This window comes from Nematolebias whitei, chromosome 9 (genome assembly GCF_014905685.2).
Source record: "Nematolebias whitei isolate Nwh7 chromosome 9, NemWhi1, whole genome shotgun sequence".
Lineage (NCBI taxonomy): Eukaryota > Metazoa > Chordata > Actinopteri > Cyprinodontiformes > Rivulidae > Nematolebias > Nematolebias whitei.
Window position 1 is genome coordinate 6,765,466 of NC_056506.1, and position 18,843 is coordinate 6,784,308.

At 41.7% G+C, this 18,843-nt stretch overlaps 1 protein-coding gene across 1 annotated transcript in view; it reads left to right on the top strand.

Moving 5' to 3' along the window:
- LOC119414861 (putative ferric-chelate reductase 1) overlaps positions 1–18,843 on the top strand; it is a 139,225-nt gene that overhangs the window by 16,930 nt on the left and 103,452 nt on the right. Inside the window, exon 6 of the mRNA XM_037681982.1 lies at positions 267–458. Within this exon, the coding sequence (XP_037537910.1) occupies positions 267–458 (192 nt within the window). The remainder of the gene's footprint in view (positions 1–266; positions 459–18,843) is intronic.

An 18,843-nucleotide genomic window follows, 5' to 3' on the forward strand; every position in this document is an offset into this window, starting at 1 on the left:
ATAGATAGATAGATAGATAGATAGATAGATAGATAGATAGATAGATAATTGTTTTGAAATATTGAAGTAGAGTGATGAAGTTAATGTTACAATCAGTATCAAATCTGTCAAGCCATTTTTATTTAGGCATTCATTAAAAAGGTAAATTTCAAAATAAAGTTTTTATTTCATTTTTGTATTGTACATCAAGATTGGCTGGCAAAGAGTAATATTGTATCGCTGTGGGTATTCTAGCTAAACTGGTTACATGTTGTTCTTTTTTTCAGAAAACTCTCTCCAGTGCAGACTGTGGTGTCACAAAAGTGTGTTTCAGTCAGCCTTCAGGATGTGACCCATCAGCCAATCCTAGCTGCTTCTTTATGTCGGCCATGGCTCTGAGTAGTGGTGCCTTGCAGTTTGCAATAACAGGTCCTTCTAATGGATATGTAGCTTTTGGGTTTTCAGATGATCAAACAATGGTAAGCTGAACACAGGAATCGTGTGAATATAAACAATGTAACATCTATAAATATTTTTTAAACCATTTTTACATTAGTTCTATTAAATTAAATTATTTGAATTTCATTACTTTGAAAGCTGTTTATATTCAAAGTTGCTAAGAGTTTTTATATGCATCTTTTTGCCATAGTGGCCATCTTATAACTACATTGCTACCATGTCAAAAGGGTAAGGATTGGGTTATTCAGAAGGGAACAAGCCTTTATCAACTGTTATTTTGAATGAACTGTAGCTTATGATTCATTTAGAAATTTATGATGAATCACCATTCTACTGTCGTTACGGCCGGGTTTGATATGTCCCATTACCCATAAAAACTATAGCTGTGTTAAGACAGAATCTCACTGAGTTCAAGATGGCGGCAATGTGTTAAACCACATTTTGCTGGGCTCCCGTCATTTCAAACAAGGAAAGCAGAAAGAACTGCCTTTTGAGGTAATTCTCACCGCCTTTGAGCTGGAAACCCTGGGAGTCAACATTCTCACTCTCATTTTTGCTGACTAGAGAGAGAGAGCAAAGGATGACATCAAAGGTAAAGAAATTGAAAACTGCAGGCTCTGCAGTCTCTGGGCTGCATGCCTCTTCCTCAGTCCACAGTACTTTCAGTACTGGTGAATTGGCTCCGCCCTCACCAGGCCCCAGACACACCGAAGGGGCAGCCCTGAAGTTGGACATTCTGTCTTCATGAAAACAGAAATCCATCCATCCATCCATTATCTTCCGCTTTTTCCGAAGGCAGGTAACGGTGGCAGCAGCTTGAGCAGGGAGGCCCAGACATCTCTTTCTATAGACACCTCTTCCAGCTCTTCTGGGAGGCCTATAATTCTCACATTGCATCTTCTCATGCATCCATCCACAGTCTTGCATCTTTGTTCCCAGGCCAACCGAGAGACATAGTCTCTCCAACATGTTCTGGGTCTTCCCCGGGGTCTCCTCCCAGTCGGACATGCCTGAAGAACCTCCCTAGGGAGGCGCTTAGGGAGCGTCCTTACCAGATGCCTGAACCACCTCAACTGGCTCCTCTCGATGAGGAGGAGCAGCGGTTCTATTTCGAGTCTTCCCTGATAACTGAAATTCTCACCCTACGGTATCTCTAAGGGAGATTCCAGCTACATTGTGGAAGAAACTCATTTCAGCCGCCTGTATCCACAATCTCATTCTTTTGGCCACTACCCAGAGCTTGTGACCATAGGTGAGGGTAGGAACGTAGACTGACCGTTAAACAGAGAGCTTTGCCTTACAGCTCAGCTCCCTCTTCACCACAATGGACCAGTACAGAATCCGCAATACTGCAGATGCTGCACCAATCAGTCTGTCAATCTCACGCTTAATTCTTCCCTCACTTGTGAACAAAACCCCAAGATACTTGAACTCCTCCACTTGAGGCAGAACCTCACCCTCAACGTGAAGAGAGCAATCCACCCTTTACTGACTGAGGATCATGGCCTCAGATGTGGAGGTGCTGATTCTCATCCCAGCCGCTTCACACTCAGCTGCAAACTGCTCCAGTGAAAGATTAAGATCATGGCACGATGACGCCAACAGGAACACATCAGAAAACAAAATTTATGCAATATTTAAGCTGGAAGATGAAGGCTGCACTTGCAGAGGACCTCACCTTTATTAAGAGTGAGCTGTTGGCAGTGAGGAATTAGGTAGTTAACAACATCATGGCTTTCAGTGGGGAAATTGATCAAATAAGACTGGATGTCAAGGAAGTCACAGACGAGCAGTCTGGCTGATCAGATGAGGTCAAGGACCTGCGTGGAACCGTAACGAAGCTGAGGAATGAGTTGGATGGACTTAAAAAAAGATGCAAGACCATGGATGGATGCATGAGAAGATGTTATGTGAGAATTATAGGCCTCCCTGAGAAGCTTCAATTAAGTACGCCTGCAGGTGTGTCTACAATGTTGGCATAGGTGTTGAAGCTCGACAAAGTGTCACTGATCGACTGCTCGCACCGGACACCAGGCAGGAGGAGATCAGGCCGAGATAAGCCAAGAGTGATTGTGGCCAAATTACATTACTATCATGACTGCTTGCAGATATTGTAATGCGCACGCAACCGTGGACTGCTAAGCTTTGGGGAATTACCAATCAACATACTGTAACCGCAGACTTCACACCGGACGTCACAAGAGCTCGATCAGTGTTTACAGAGGTAAGGAGATTAATCTGCAATCGGCAGGGAATTTGCTACGGGCTGCTCTTTCCTGCATGTCTCCACATCTCACATGGGCAAGTAGACAGAGTGTTCACAGATCCTGAGAAAGTCATGATGTACATCAGAACGAACATCATCTTGGCTGTGGGCGGCGAGGACCTAAAGAAAAACATAGAAGCAGCTTCTATCAACTAATCTTCTTCTCAAGCTTATGTTTGACTTATTATTTAGCTGTTTTGTCCTTTAATGGCAGTATGTACAACATTTTATTTGTATTGGAGGGCTATTGTATGGCATTAACACTCTGAATTGATTACTATAAATTCTGGTCTATGTTGAAAACCTAAATTTGGGAGCGTTTTTCAGGTGCACGTTTGATATTTACCGTAAAATTTGCAGGGTTTTTTTTCCCCTCTTTTTATTTTTTGTTCATTCATATGTGGGCAGACGGGAGCCCATACGTTTGGGACTGTGTTCTCTAGGGTAAGCACAAATGTGTGGATTTTCAGTTGACAGATGTTTTTGTTCCCTCCGTGTTTGTGTAGGAGAGAGGGGTTGGTTTATACCGGATCAGTCTGTTGTTGTTTTTTCTTCTATCAGATACTGGCTTATGATAATTTGTGTGTAAATAATATTTTATTGTTCAACTATGACCAGCAGTGACACGCTAATGGATGTCCAGTTAATTGTGTAAGCTGGAATGTGAAATCCCTTAATGGTCCAGTAAAATTCTGTTACATTTAAAGCCGCTGAACACTGATATTGCTTTTTTTTTATTTATTTTTTTTTTACACGAGACTCATTTGCATTCTTCAGACAGTTTTGGTAAAAATGGTCTGGTCAGGCTCAGCATAAAAAATAAACCGTCCAGATGACCTGACTGAACATTATTGGATTGTATAGCTGGATTATTGAGCATGGACTTTGGTGTTTTTAACCAGTTTGACATGACTGTCGACGAGGGAGAGGGCAGGCTCCAGAGGAGAGGGCGTGCCCCAGAAACCATCTTAGCACCAACATAACAGTTTTTTTTCCACTTTGGAGTAAGCTGTTGGAAGAGAATCAGTTTTGTTTGGTGTTTCCTCAGACTGATGAAGCCTTCCAGATTGAGGGTGAAACATCTCAGCACAAAATAAAAACCGTCCAAATGACCTGACTGAACATTGTTGGATTGTATACCTGGATTACTGAGCATGGACTTTGGTGGTTTGGTCAGGTGTTTCAATCTAATTTTCATTACAAATGAAGAGGTGTTGCATGAAGCTGCACTCCTCTAATCATGACCCTTGACCCTTGGGTTTTCTTCCAGACTCACCATAAATTGTATTCTTTAAAGATACTTTTGACTTCAATAATGTCTGATGTTTTTCATGTATTTGCCATCCTTGGACTGAGTCGGCTAGACTCTGAATAATATTTACCTTGTTTTTTCCTATGCTTTTAAGAAAGTAAAAACAAACCATTAATGAAGTTTGTTTTATTTGATTTTTAACAAGTGTGAACATGAACAATTTTTATTATTGTTTTCAATCATTATACTGAAATCATGTGAAATATTATAATGTGCTTCACATATTTCTCTGTTGTATCCTGATGCATGCTCAATAATCCAGGTAGAAAAATCTAAAAAAGTTAAATCTGGTCCTCTGGACATTCAAAAAAAAACAAAAAAACAAAGCAAAACAACAAAAAATGTAGAAACGTTTCGTCTCTCGTCCGAGAGACTTCTTCAGTCTGAGGTGCTGTTTTCAGCTCAGTCTCTTAAATAGCACCTTCTCAGAGTGGGTCAACCAGTTTTGCTGCTGACAACCAAAACCAACTGATCACATGCTCAAGAAGGACCATCAGCCTAACAATGGATCATTAGCACACTGATGGCTGTTTACTATTCACAGAGGGCTGAGTGATACTAGCAATCACAGCATTGTAAGAGGGGGACAATTGAACCCGGAGGCCTCTACCCCTGTTTAATGATGGACGGTTTCTTTTCACAAAGATGGCCTCCTTTACTCCTCTTTCAAACCATCGTTCCTCTCTATCCAGGATGTGCACATCTTCATCCCTGAAAGAGTGACCGCTGGCCTGGAAATGAGTGTAGACCGCAGAGTCCTGGCCTGATGATGTTGACCTTCTGTGCTGGGCCATCCTTTTGGCCAGTGGCTGTTTTGCTTCCCCAATGTAAGACTGATCACAGCCCTCCTGACACTGAACAGCATACTGTCGTGGCTGGTACCACGTCGTGTTCAAGACAGCTGAGACATCGCCCTCGGTATAAAAGATTTATTTGACAAACAGGGGTTACAGATATTCAGAGACAAACAATTACATTAATAAAATATATGCATATATTTGGAGCATTAAAGAACGAAGCGTCTCAGTCTGGTCTTCCCCAGAAATGCCCGCTGAGCGTGTGTCATTTCTGGCTTTTATAAAAGCTTGGAAAAGCTGGCTCCTCTGATTGGTTTAGCCCTTCAATTGCCATGGTTACTGGTGTAGCCCGCCCCCTGAAGGACGTTAGTTAAAAGTTTATGGCACACTGAAATCGTTTGTTTTAGCTGTTTGTTTAACGTGATTATACCTTAGTGATACCAAATGATTTGAGTTAAAGTTGTTTATTTCTAGGAATAATTAATAACTATTAATTATTATCTAACTCATGTTTGCGTGTTCTTACTTGATCCTTCTTATACTTCTGTTTTAGTTTAGTTGCTTTGGTTGGATTTTACTTAGTCAAACTATATTAAGTCTAAAATAAAAAGATGTGTTCTAGCTTTATTTATGTTATTCAGTCTACTATCTGGCATGATTTGATTGCTTGTAATATATCAAATGTGAACTTGTAAAATTATCATTAGCTAATATAAGATTATATGTAAAGGTAAAATAGTTAGAATTAGTAAACATTTTCTATAAATATAGTGCAACCCTGGAAGAAAGACACACACACACTTTGTATAACATGACATTTGAATGCTTGATAGGAAATATAAAAAGGTATAAAAATATGAAATCCAACAATCCCTCTTTTGATCTCCCCATATTCATGGGAGATCACCCCTTTTTGGATTTGTCCAGATGGAAGTGACCCAAACTTACTGCAACCCTCCAGGGGTCCTGTGTCACGATCCTCGAGGTTGGAACCCAATTGCAGAGAGATGAGTGAGGCAGGAGTTCAAAAACCAAAACAATTTATTTTTTTTTTAACAACAAAACAAAAGGCTGTCGGTGCAGCAAAACTTACTTTTGGCAGATTGGATCAGAAATAATGCAGAGCAGATCATCAGGGGGGCAGAAACCAGACAAGGCAGAAGAGGATTGTGATGTCTGTGAACATAGAACAATCACCGGACAAGGAGTGAAGGAAAGAAAGGCTTTTTATGTGACAGAGGGAGAGTTAGTAATGAGAGCACCTGGGCAAGTGGCTGATGAGGGACAGGTGTGAATGATAAAGACTGAGTGGAGAAGCAGACTGAGGAATGAGAGGAACATAACAGAAACAGATAAACAGAAAATCACACACAAAGCAGAACAATAAAAAATATAAAAAGCAGACAGAGACAGAAACTTGAAATAGAAGGAAATGATTAAGACTGTGGGATGATAGTTTGAAGATATAAATGTTGGTTTCTGGTTGCAGCTTGAAGGAGGTGGCAGAGGCTTGGCAGATGGGGGGGCAGCGGGGGCCGCTGACCGTGACATCCTGGACCAGACCCCTGGTTCAAACCCTTCAAAACCTGTAAAAAATACCAAATGCATAAACCTTTATAAAAATACAAAAAACTACAACTCTTCTTGTAAGAGATAAATGCCCCACACTAAAATAAGTAAAACTCCACCCTAATACCAAAATTGACCTCTTTTTAAACCACCTTTAAAATACCTCGTGGTATTTTAGAATGATGAAATGCCCAATTGAATGGAGTAAAATTTTGAATAGTTAAGAGTTTCCAATTGAATCCACGACCCTTCTCTGGTTGTTCCTCAGAATGACTGAAAGGAAAGACAAGACACTCATATTAAACAGGAAAAGACAACACCCTCAATTTAAACAGAACTATCTAGCAGGTCTTTGGTTCTTGAGCTTGCGGTGGGAGGCCTTGTTCGTCCACAAGGGTCCTTTTGGTGCTCGGCGGGATTCGGCCCGCGGAGATATCTTCATGTAAAGTCCTCAGAACCTTTATCAGTCTGATCAGACATTCTAAATGACGTGTGTGTGCATTGGGACAAAACTAAAATCAGTTTGACGCGTCTTCTGTTCTTCACGGTCAGGGCTGGTAATCTTCCGTCCTTACCCATTCCACCTGACTGACCGACTTAGGCAGAGCTGAGACTTCTTCTCCAATGTTTGCTACTGCCTTTTCCTACCAGAACAAAGGGGCAAAGAGTGAGCTCCCACGAAGGTCCTGTCACCTCCTTCAGGTGTAGCGGGGAGCTGTCCTCAGATCACCCTCCATCTGGTCCAGCGATCGATTCCGCTCCTCTCCAGGGGCGCCCTGGTTGTGGTCGTAACAGGTGTCACTCTCATTCTGGAGACCTTGTAAAACTGAAATAAAATGCTATTCTTACATGCATCTATACACTTGAAACTGAAATGAGGAACCTACTGGACTTCTCCAGGGATACCTGTGTTCTCTCGTCTCGTCTTTCACCCTTCCAAGCCTTTGCAGTCAACAGGTCTACCTACAATTAGTAAAGTTAAACATACACAACAACAATGCACAACAACACCCTGCAATAAGCAATCCCCCACACCGGCCTCCCTCTTCCTGGAGCCTGTGGAAGTAACTTCGTTAAATCGCTTGCGCCAACAGCATCAATCAAAATACAATATAACCTTAAAAGTTTAAACAACTGACATATAACACTGTGGAAACAAGAGGACTTTAATCTTCCCTCCAGGTACCTGTCTGTGCTAGAGAGGGGAAGAAAGAGCAAGGAAGAAAAAGAGAGAGAAAGAGAAAAAATGTGGTTAAAATACTTTGTTCATGAAACCTTTTATTAGCCCAATTAAACTATTTAAGTCCAGTCCAGTCAGTCAAGTCAGTGGTGTTTAAAAATACCGAATCACCCCATTTCCCCTTAACCTTTGCTCAAATCCACTTCAGGCTAGGGGTGTCCCCCTTTTCTGGAATCTGTACACATTACAACAAAGAAAGAGAAAGATACTTTTGTTAAACTGATATATACAAGTGCATTTTCAAATGTCAATGTGATTATCCTAAATGATCCTTTAAACGCTTCAGACTCACTACTGGCTTTTTGCTGTTCATTTAAATATAAAACCCTAAGAAGTTATTTTTTGTATATTTTGTAATGATCTAATCATTGTATGAACTGTTTCCTGCCAAGAGCAGCCTTCACCTTCCCCCTCTTTGAAACAGTTTTCTGTTTCAAATCTGAAGTAGTACCGGTCGTAATATACTAACACCCCATTCTGAGTATTAGTTTCAGAAATATAAAATGTGGTGTAGTTTTAAATCTTCCCCTACTGTTATTCAATCCAGGGTTTGCCAAAAAATATCTAAATATAACCCAAGCTCTCATATAATTTTCCAAAGAGTTAACCCTTAAATAAATTTCATCCCTTGTATCAAACCAGACCCACCAAATGAGCTCATTCAAGGCAAAGACAATAATTTAGTATTACTTTAGAAAACATTAGTGAACTCTCTCCGAATCAGGTCTTAGGTACAGGTTTTCTCTGGAACGAGACTTCGTGACCTGTATAAATGAAAAGTTAAAAAGTCAATATTATGCTCAGGGGTGGGGAGCATTATTTATTGTTTGATTAGGTTTAGAGGTAATAAAACAACTTTCATCTCAGAGCAATTGGAAAAGGGCGAATCATCTAGCACCCCCACATCAGTACTTCTGTGTCATGTTGTGTCACCTGTCTTAAAATGAGCCTATGTGAGTGATTATTATCAAAGCCAACTGCAGTTTTGATCACGACCCCAAGGCACTCGGATGACTATCACAGACCAAATGCGGGGTTGACACCTCCGTCAGGCTGCAGCTGTTGTTAGTGACCTTGGACAGATTGACCACCAGTTTTTTCTTTCATCCTTTCAGTCTTCAGTTTGTCTCCCTTGGTCTGGAGACCAGTTCAGCTTTGTGCAACAGTTCATAGCTCAGCATACAGCGAGACTTGACTGGATGTTCCCGCTGTTGACAAAATCCAGGACCCCCTCTGGACAGTTAATTCAGTTTGTTGTTTGACTGATAGCTCTTTGCTTTGTTTCCATAGTGAAAAGTCATATTGTTCGGCTGACAATTTCTTTGAACCATCCCATTGGTCAGTTTCCCAGACCCAACTTCAGCGTCCACCTGAACACATCTGGTATCTGATACGGCACCCAGCACTAGAGGGTCATGATCAACACTCAGATGGATGCTGTATGTATCTGAAGACTACCTGTCTGTGTTTTGTGGGCCTAGCCAGACTCACCTCCCCAATCCACAGCTCTGTCTTCTCAGGCTGCTGAGAAGGAAAATAAACAATCCAATTATTAAAAGTCTGATTCAACCTTAAGCATCTGTTATCAACATTATCCTCTGTTAGCAAGTTCTATTCTGGGACCACAGCGTTTACCTTCAACAGAGTCATTCTGGTGTCCTGGATTGTACAACAGATGTTTTAAACGCTCAGTTACATAAGAGTGAAAACTTTCATCAAGCACTGCACAATCCAATTCTTTACGCCTACTGCATAAAATATTCCATTCAAAATAATGTCTTCAATCTTTTAGAATATTGCGTTTCGACTCACCACCTGACAGTGAGGACCACTCTCAGGTCCACATTATCCATTTAGACTTTGTAAAGGTTTAGGCAGCATGATAATATGTAATCACTGCTTGTTATATAACAAATCTGCAAATTCTTCCATCTCATAACTATTCTTGTTCACTGCATCCTAAACAAAATTCTTCTAATTCAATTAAGACTATGTCTACACTTCAAGATATCACAGAGACCATTATCACTGCACAAAACATCTACATGCACCTTTGTTCACAAAGCACAACTTCTTAAACTCACCATGTACTCAACTCTGTTCTCCTTATGCACTCATAGGACCTGTGTGAAATCTCAAGATGTTCAAAGTCATTTCATTTACCCACTAGAATTGTTGGTTTCCCATAAATAACCTAGTTCAGGTAGCTCTTAGAAGGGAACAGCTCCTAAACTCTAAACAACATTTTCAAAAGTCCTTTAGACTGATTAATTTAACCCAAGCCTTTCAATTTGAGTTTAGTTAAGACTGATTTATGTAACCCAAGCATTTCAATTTGTGTTTAGTTAAGAGTTTCTTTGACCAGAATAATTTTTTTTCTTAATTTTACAAGTGTCAAGGATTTTGTTTATTACTTATTTTACATTCTGTCGTTTTTTTAGTTGAATTTAAAACCTGATTTTATTGTCAATTCCAAGAAGAAATTGTGACTAATTTGTTTACAATGTGTCATCCAGAAATGCTTAAACTTAATTTGACCTGTTTATGATGTTTATTTCTCCTTCTTCCTTCGGCTTTTCCCTTTTCAGAAGTCACCACAACGAATCATCCTCCTTATTTCCTCTCAAGCCTTTGTCAGACCTACTCCTCACTTCCTCCAAGACCACCCCTACTCCATTTCTCTTTCTATCCACACCCTGATAAAACAGTTTGAACCCAGCACCAATGCTGCGAGCCTTGCTGCTCTTCCACTTGGTCTCTTTGACATCTCAACCATCTACCTTCCTTCTCTGCATCATGTCAGCAGCTCTCTGTCAGCAGCTCTCTACCTTTGCATGTCTGTTCAGTACGTTTGTTATCAATTTACCTCTGTCCCTCGCCCGCTTAGTGAGTGGCTGTCTGCCATCTTCATCTTCCCACACAGCGAGCTGTTCCAACAATACCTCCAGCTGACTCCCTCTGACTCCATCTCTCGGTTAATTACCGCTCGTACACGGGATGTCCCCCTCTGGCCCTCTGGCCTTAAGTTTCAAACCATTGCTGCAGATCAACTGTTCCAGAGGTCACTGCCTCCTCCTTTACCTCTGACACTGATTGAACACACAAATGTTTTTTGACCTCGCTCTCTTATCCCCGTTTATGTCTGGCCTCCGACAGCTGTGGTCTAATCAGCTGCTTATCATTCTTCCTATTTTAAACGATGTATTACATTTCTCTCCCAACGTTCAGCGACTGAAAATGACGTTCAGATCTCCTCCTGCCAAGATCACCCCTAAAATGAGAGCATTAAGAATGTTCAGCCAACGACCTCCTCTCTGCTCACCCTTGTTTTACCTGGTCCAACCTCTGACCACCTGTCAGGCTGCTTCCTAGCCTACCTGATGATGTACCACCTCCAGACAGAGTATGTCCTCCTCCCTCTTTTAAGCTGTATTCAGCTTACTTCAAAGTTTTTGTACTTCTACTGACTTATTTCTGCTAATTTCTGAACATTGTGCTCCTTTCAGCTAATGTTTGGAAGATTCAGATATTTCTGCTTACATTTCAGATACTATTTAGCTGTTTCATGCCAATATCAGCTAATTCCACCTTTCCTTTTAAATTAATCCAACTTTTACAGCCCAATTCAGGAAAACCAAGCTCTACCCACTTACTTCTGGTACTTTAAGATTATTTCTGCTTGTTTTAGCTATTGGTCTGCTGGTCTTTAGCTAATTGCCTCTGTTTTTTTTTAGATAACTCCCATATTGTGTGCACGTTTATACTTATTACATATTCAAAAATTTTCCATATCTTTTAGATTGTTCACCAATATGCTCTTAACTCATGTATTGATCATGTAGACTTTCCACATGAGTCACATGTTTCTCATTTATGAGCTCCATATCTGCTGACACAATTCACACACTCTGGCATTCAAGTGTTTTTATTCTCATGCACTCCTGGCCCCTGATGAGAAAAAAACAATTCACAAGTCTGAAACTCAGTAAGTCAAGACTTGTAATTGCTTTATACAACAGCGCCCCTTTCGGTCAGGATATGGAAGCTCCACTCACCCAAAGACACACACACAGAAAAAAGAAAAAAGTAACCTTTCGCTTCGCCCCGACACACAGACTCAGACATGCTCACTCCCCCCTCTTTTTTCTTTTTCCTATTGTTTCGTCTCCCTCAACGCCTCCGGCCTTGAAGCCTTTACACAACATAGAAAACACGGCGCAAACAATAGTTATTACAACATCCTAACCCTAATGTGATCCCTGATCACAGGAAATTTGGTAAAACTACCTAAGTCCCAGACTTGACGTTCCCCTTTGAACAAAATTATTAATGGCGTCTAATTTGATGGGCAGTCAACACTCCATCACGGAAGACGCGTATCGTAGCTGCAGGTCCCCGACCCGGTTCCCGTCTCTCTCGTCAGAGGGACGGTTTGTTGAACCACCACCGCTGAAAAAGGGAACGTCTTAACGGCAGGCCCACTGGCCACCCTCCGCCACGATTCTATATCGTGTAGCTATCTACAAAATACACTTAAATGTTAAACTAAGCCGTGCAAAGGACACGCACGCACACGCACGCAACGTATAACACCCAAAGTGTCTGAATACGCGTAATCCGTTCGTCAGAAGTACTACTAATCACCGTAAATTAGCTTAACAACCATCTTTATTTCCGGAGATGGTATTAAACACCCACAGAGGAAGATTTAATTTGGTTTACGGCCGAATAGCGGAGTTTTTTGGGCCTTTCGGCCAACTTAGGTAAACCTGCTTACCTGTTAGTAGAATATATGATGGGCCCAGTTCTCTATGTGGGTGGTCAGCACCAAATCGATCCAATCCGTGTGTCCACCAGCTGCACCGTCGGGGTCACCATCTGTTGTGGCTTTCTGCCACAATCGTGTTCAAAACAGCTGAGACGGTCACCTTAGTTCAAAAGATTTATTTGACAACGGGTTACAAGTATTCAGAGTTCATAAAATCAAGATACATATATGCATACATGGGCATTTACCCGAACCAACCTGAACAGAAGAGTTCTCCCCAGCAAATGCTGCTTCCTGCTTGTTGTTCCTGGGTTTTATCAAAGTTTGAGAAGGCTAGTCCTCTGATTAGTTTAGACAAAAAGGTTGCTATGGATACTGTGCTGCTTTGCTCTGCCAAGGACATTAATGTCCACATTCCATAGATAAGGATTTTTATGGCTCACTGAAATTGGTTCTTTGTTTTAGCTCTGTTTCAGTTTAACTTGATTATACCTTATTGATACCAAATGATTTGAGTTAAAGTTGTTTCTTTCTAGGAATAATTAATAACTATTCATTATTACCTAACTCATGTTTATGTGTTCTTAATTGATCCCTCTGGCTTATACTTGTGTTTCAGTTCAGTTGAAGTCACCCTGCCCCCACATCTAGCAAAACTCTCTTGTAACTTACTGTGAAGATTAAACCTGTGTCCTCTCATCTAAACTGAACCTGTATCAAACAATGGTTAAACGATTAAATGCTAATTGTTATTATCATACGGACGTGAGGGATTTTACTTAGTCAAACTATATTAAGTCTAAATTAAAGAAATGTGTTCTAGTTTTATTTATGTTAATCAGTCAGTGTGTTTGTGTGTGTGAGCGGCCAGGCCACCACATGCTCAGAGAACAAAGAAGGACTCTTCCCTGGAGTTAGTCAGTATCTTACCTGCTTGTAAGATATCAAATGTGAACTTGTAAAATTATCATTAGCTAATATAAGATTATATGTAAAGGTAAAATAGTTAGAATTAGTAAACATTTTCTATAAATATAGTTCAACCCGTGAAGAAAGGCACGCACACACTTTGTATAACATGACATTTGAATGCTTGATAGGAAATATAAAAAGGTATAAAAATATGAAATCCAACAACGTCAAGGCTCTCTTTTCTACCTCCTCCATGTACAGGTTGGCAACAATAGGAGAAACTGGAGACCCCATAGCACACCCATGTTTCTGCCTATAATATTGCTCCCCATATGTGAAGTAGGTTGACTGCAGGCAGTTTCAAGAGTTGACACAGTTGTTCTGTGGAAAGTGTGGTTCTGCTGCTCAGAGTGGTGTCTGATTTTTATTTTAAACTGACAACCTCTACTGCATCATCAACAGGAATGCATGTAAAGAGTGATGTGACATCAAAAGAGACCATTGTTTCATCAGTCTCCATGATGACATCCCTCACCTTATCCACAAAGTCCATGATGTTCTGTATGTAGTGTTCTGAGCTGCCAACTAAAGGGATGAGTACAGACGCCAGATATTTGGAAACATTGTAAGTGACAGAGTTAATCATACTAACAATTGGTCTTAAAGGTACACCTTGTTTGTGGATTTTAGGTAAACCATACAGACTAAGTGTGTCATAACTTTCTCATGATAGTCTTTCTGGTTCAAAATCACTGCACAAAGGAAGGAGACAGGAGACACAGACAAAGGAAGGTGCACAGTGATTTTGAACCAGAAAGACTATCATGAGAAAGGTATGACACTCCTTAGTGACTTAACCACTTATGAACCTCTGAAAAGAGATCCAGGAAGTGGTTACAAGAAGAAGTTAGTAGATTTCCTGAAAAATTTGGAGCAGGACAAGGCTATTGACCGTATTCTGTTCCATAGACTGTACCCAGGGGAGGCCACACCTAGTCTGTATGGTTTACCTAAAATCCACAAACAAGGTGTACCTTTAAGACCAATTGTTAGTATGATTAACTCTGTCACTTACAATGTTTCCAAATATCTGGCGTCTGTACTCATCCCTTTAGTTGGCAGCCCAGAACACCACATACAGAACACCATGGACTTTGTGGACAAGGTGAGGGATGTCATCATGGAGACTGATGAAACAATGGTCTCTTTTGATGTCACATCACTCTTTACATGCATTCCTGTTGATGATGCAGTAGAGGTGGTCAGTTTAAAATAAAAATCAGACACCACTCTGAGCAGTAGAACCACACTTTCCACAGAACAACTGTGTCAACTCTTGAAACTGTGCCTGCAGTCAACCTACTTCACATATGGGGAGCAATATTATAGGCAGAAACATTTGTGTGCTATGGGGTCTCCAGTTTCTCCTATTGTTGCCAACCTGTACATGGAGGAGGTAGAAAAGAGAGCCTTGACGTACTTTTCAGGGACACCACCAAGTCATTGGTTCAGGTATGCTGACGACACCTGGGTTAAAATCAAATCTCAGGAAGTCCAACATTTTACTGACCACATCAACTCTGTGGATAAATACATCAAGTTCACACGAGAAGATGTAAAAAATGGCAGGTTGGCTTTCTTGGACTGTGAGGTCTCAGTCTCTGATAGAGGACATTTGCAAACTGAGGTATACCGCAAAACCACCCACACAGACCAGTATTTGCAGTTTGACTCCCATCACCCTTTGGAGCACAAGTTAGAAGTCATCAGGACTCTGTATCACAGAGCAGACAGCGTCCCCACTAGCTCGGGAGCAAGGCAGAAGGAGAAATCCCACACAAGACAGGCTCTAGAGCAATGTGGATATCCTAACTGGGCCTTCCTGAAAGCAGAGAAGAAACCCAAACAGGACTCCAGTCAGCCAACAGGTGAAAAGGAGGAACCCAGACCCAGACCAGTGGTCATTCCATATGTTGAGGGGGTATCAGAGAAACTGAGACGTTTATTTTCTAAACATAACGTCCCAGTGGCTTTTAAACCCCAAAATACATTACGGCAAAAACTGGTTCATCCCAAAGATCCAGTCCCCCGGCACAAACAGAGTAATGTTGTGTATGCTGTTCAGTGTCAGGAGGGCTGTGATCAGTCTTACATTGGGGAAACAAAACTGCCATTGGCCAAAAGGATGGCCCAGCACAGAAGATCAACATCATCAGGCCAGGACTCTGCTTTCTACACTCATCTCCAGGCCAGTGGTCACTCTTTCAGGGATGAAGATGTTCACATCTTGGACAGAGAGGAACGATGGTTTGAGAGAGGAGTAAAGGAGGCCATCTTTGTGAAAAGAAATCGTCCATCGTTAAACAGGGGTGGAGGCCTCCGGGTTCAACTGTCCCCCTCTTACAATGCTGTGATTGCTAGTATCACTCAGCCCTCTGTGAACAGTAAACAGCCATCAGTGTGCTAATGATCCATTGTTAGGCTGATGGTCCTTCTTGAGCATGTGATCAGCTGGTTTTGGTTGTCAGCAGCAAAACTGGTTGATCCACTCTGAGACGGTGCTATTTAAGAGACTGAGCTGAATACAGCTCCTCAGACTGAGGAAGTCTCTCGGATGAGAGACGAAACATTTCTACATTTTTTGTTGATTTGCTTTGTTTTGTTTTTTTGAATGTCCAGAGGACCAGATTTAACTTTTTTAGATTTTTCTACCTGGATTATTGAGCATGCATCAGGATATTTTGGGTACATCATTAGTGAGCACTTCTAGACACACTGGTATTGTTGTTTAACTTTTGACTCCAGTGCGTCCCCTACATTATTCCAACAGTTATATCTCAGTGAAATATCACCCAATTTGTACCAGATTTTATCTGTGTGATCAGTGAGCACTTATAGACACGTTGATATTGTTCTTTAAAATTTGACTCAAGTGTGCCCCTAGATTATTCCAACAGTTATATCTCAGTGAAATATCATCCTATGTGAACCTGAATTTTTGTGCATAATCAGTGACTACATCTAGACACACCGATATTGTGGTTTAACATATGACTCAAGTGCGCCCCTTAGATTATTCCAAGAGTTATATCTCAGTGAAATATCATCCGATCTTGGAAAGATTTTTGGTACGTCATTAGTGAACATTTCTACACACACTGATATTGTTCTTTAACATTGGACTCCATTGCACCCTCTACATTATTCCAAAAGTTATATCTCAATGATACATCATACAATCTGATCCTGAGTTTTTGTGCCTAATCAATGAGCACTTGTAGACGCATTTGTATTGATGACATCACTTAAGCCCCACCTACTCAGAGAATAAACTGTTGATTATTGGATGACACTTCCAGCTTCACACTGTGTAAGATATTAGACTGAAACTTTGTTCACTAACTGTTGATTACCACACATGACATGTTGAAAAGCATAAAGGAAGTCATTGTCAAACATTCGCCACAAAACAGGAAGTCACCATAACTCCTGTCTGCAAGGTCAGATTTTGCCTATACTTGTAAGACCTGAAGCTGGACAAGTAACGATATGGACGGAAGGCCATGTTTAATATTCGGGAAATGCACCCCGTGGTGAACGCGTGCGGAATTGGCACGAGAGTGCTCACGATGGCGACTGGGTGGATTAGCTGGAGCTCCCGTAAGGCCGGAGCGGCGCTTTGCTGCGAGGGCCTCCAATGATGCTTGCAGCTTTAATTGTTTTTTTTTTATTCCACCTTTATTTACACAAATAAATCACATTGAGCCTCAAGACTCATTTACAAGTGAGACCTGTTTAGACGGACAAAAAGTAATGAAGTGACATATGTATAGGATTTGGAGGCAAAAAAAAATCCTATCAAACTCTCACTTCTTGGCTGAGGAAAGAAAGCATGAGATTGAAAAAACACCCCCGCACATAGGCACATAGTAATGCAGACATTCCGCAGGGGAGGGGAGATGACAAGAGCAGTGAATGTGTCCAAGGACACCCCAGAGGCACTGTAGGAGTTCTTTTTTTTTTTTTCCCTTGTCCTGTCTGGCATTGTGACACTTAGAATTATTGTCTGAGTGTCAAAGATTTACTTTCACAAGCAGAGCATGGTCTTAATGCTCCACTTGATATATAAATTAGATTTTATTAGAATATGCTTTGGGTTTGTTTCAGATGTAATGAACATGGGGACGGAAAACAAAGAAGATAACAAAGCAGAAAAGTGAGAGAAAAGTTAAAATGTAAAGAAGGAGATAGGAATAGAGGAGAGAGAGAGGGATAAAGAGAACACAAATCAACATCATTGAAGTCTGCCTCTAGACCTACGGAATGAGAAAAAAAACCCAGACAAAACCAAGAAACCACAACAACAAACAACTTATATAATGATAGTTATAACATCATTAGAAAGTATTTTATACATTACATGGTAATACAATATATATTTGATGGCCACCACAACCCAACTGAGTGTGTATCTGATAAACACCTGAATCTAAACACCTGTGTGAGCATGCGTATCACTATAAGGTTTCTCATAAAAATGTTCAATAGTGGATGTGAGGACCCATAAACCCGTCCCCGTAGGACACGAAGGTAACACAGGGAAGCCCGGAACCACAGACACACAGCGGCCCCCAAGCCCGGAACTCCGGTAGTCCCCCAACAGGGACACCCGCACCACACAGAGAGAAGCAAAGGGAAGCCCCGGGCGATCCCCAGCAACCACAATGCAGAAACCCCCAGGAGGCCGTAGCGACGAGTCAACATGCCCCGTCGGCAACCTGCCCCTCCAGAGTGGATCCGGCCATGGACACCAAGCCCCGAGTCCAGAGGTCATACCACCCCCCAACAGAGGCCCAACAGAGCCAGGGCACCCAGGCCCCCACAGGCAGCCACCAGGGCGGGCCTGCACACACCCCACCACCCAGCCCCAGCTGCTGAGAGCCGCCAATGCACCGGCGGCCGGGGGGACCACCACCGGGGGGGAGCACGACCCACCAAATGGGGGGCCAAAACTGGTCCAAGAGAGGAGGGCCACCCAAAACCACCACCTTCTAATGGCCCCAGGAATCCATGACATATCCAGCTGCATGTGTCACTAGGGCAAGTCGACTCACCTGAAGCTTGTCTTCTTGTCGAGAAAATTTTATCAATTTCATTGAGAGACCAGCTGACCAGATCCATAGTAAAAATTATGGTTCGGAAGATATGTAAAGAGAGGCTCTGAAACAGTTTCACAGACTTGATAGAGCAAAAGCAAAGCAGAAGAGGGAGAGGAGGGGAAAAGTGTTCGCCCTTGACAAGAGCAAGTGGTGAAGTGACGTATTCTGTAGCTTTGTCGGAGTCAACAAACACCTTGTCTGTCCCACCTTGCGTGATGCGAAGCCGTGCAGGAAAAAGAAGTCCATACACCTGCATGGTTCTGCAGGAGTCACCTCACCTCCGTGAATGCTGCTCATGCCTTTGTCCTGCTTGGTGTGTAGCCTGCGATGAATATGCATGATTCTTTGAAGTGGATCGGGCCTCTGCTACGTGTTTGGTATA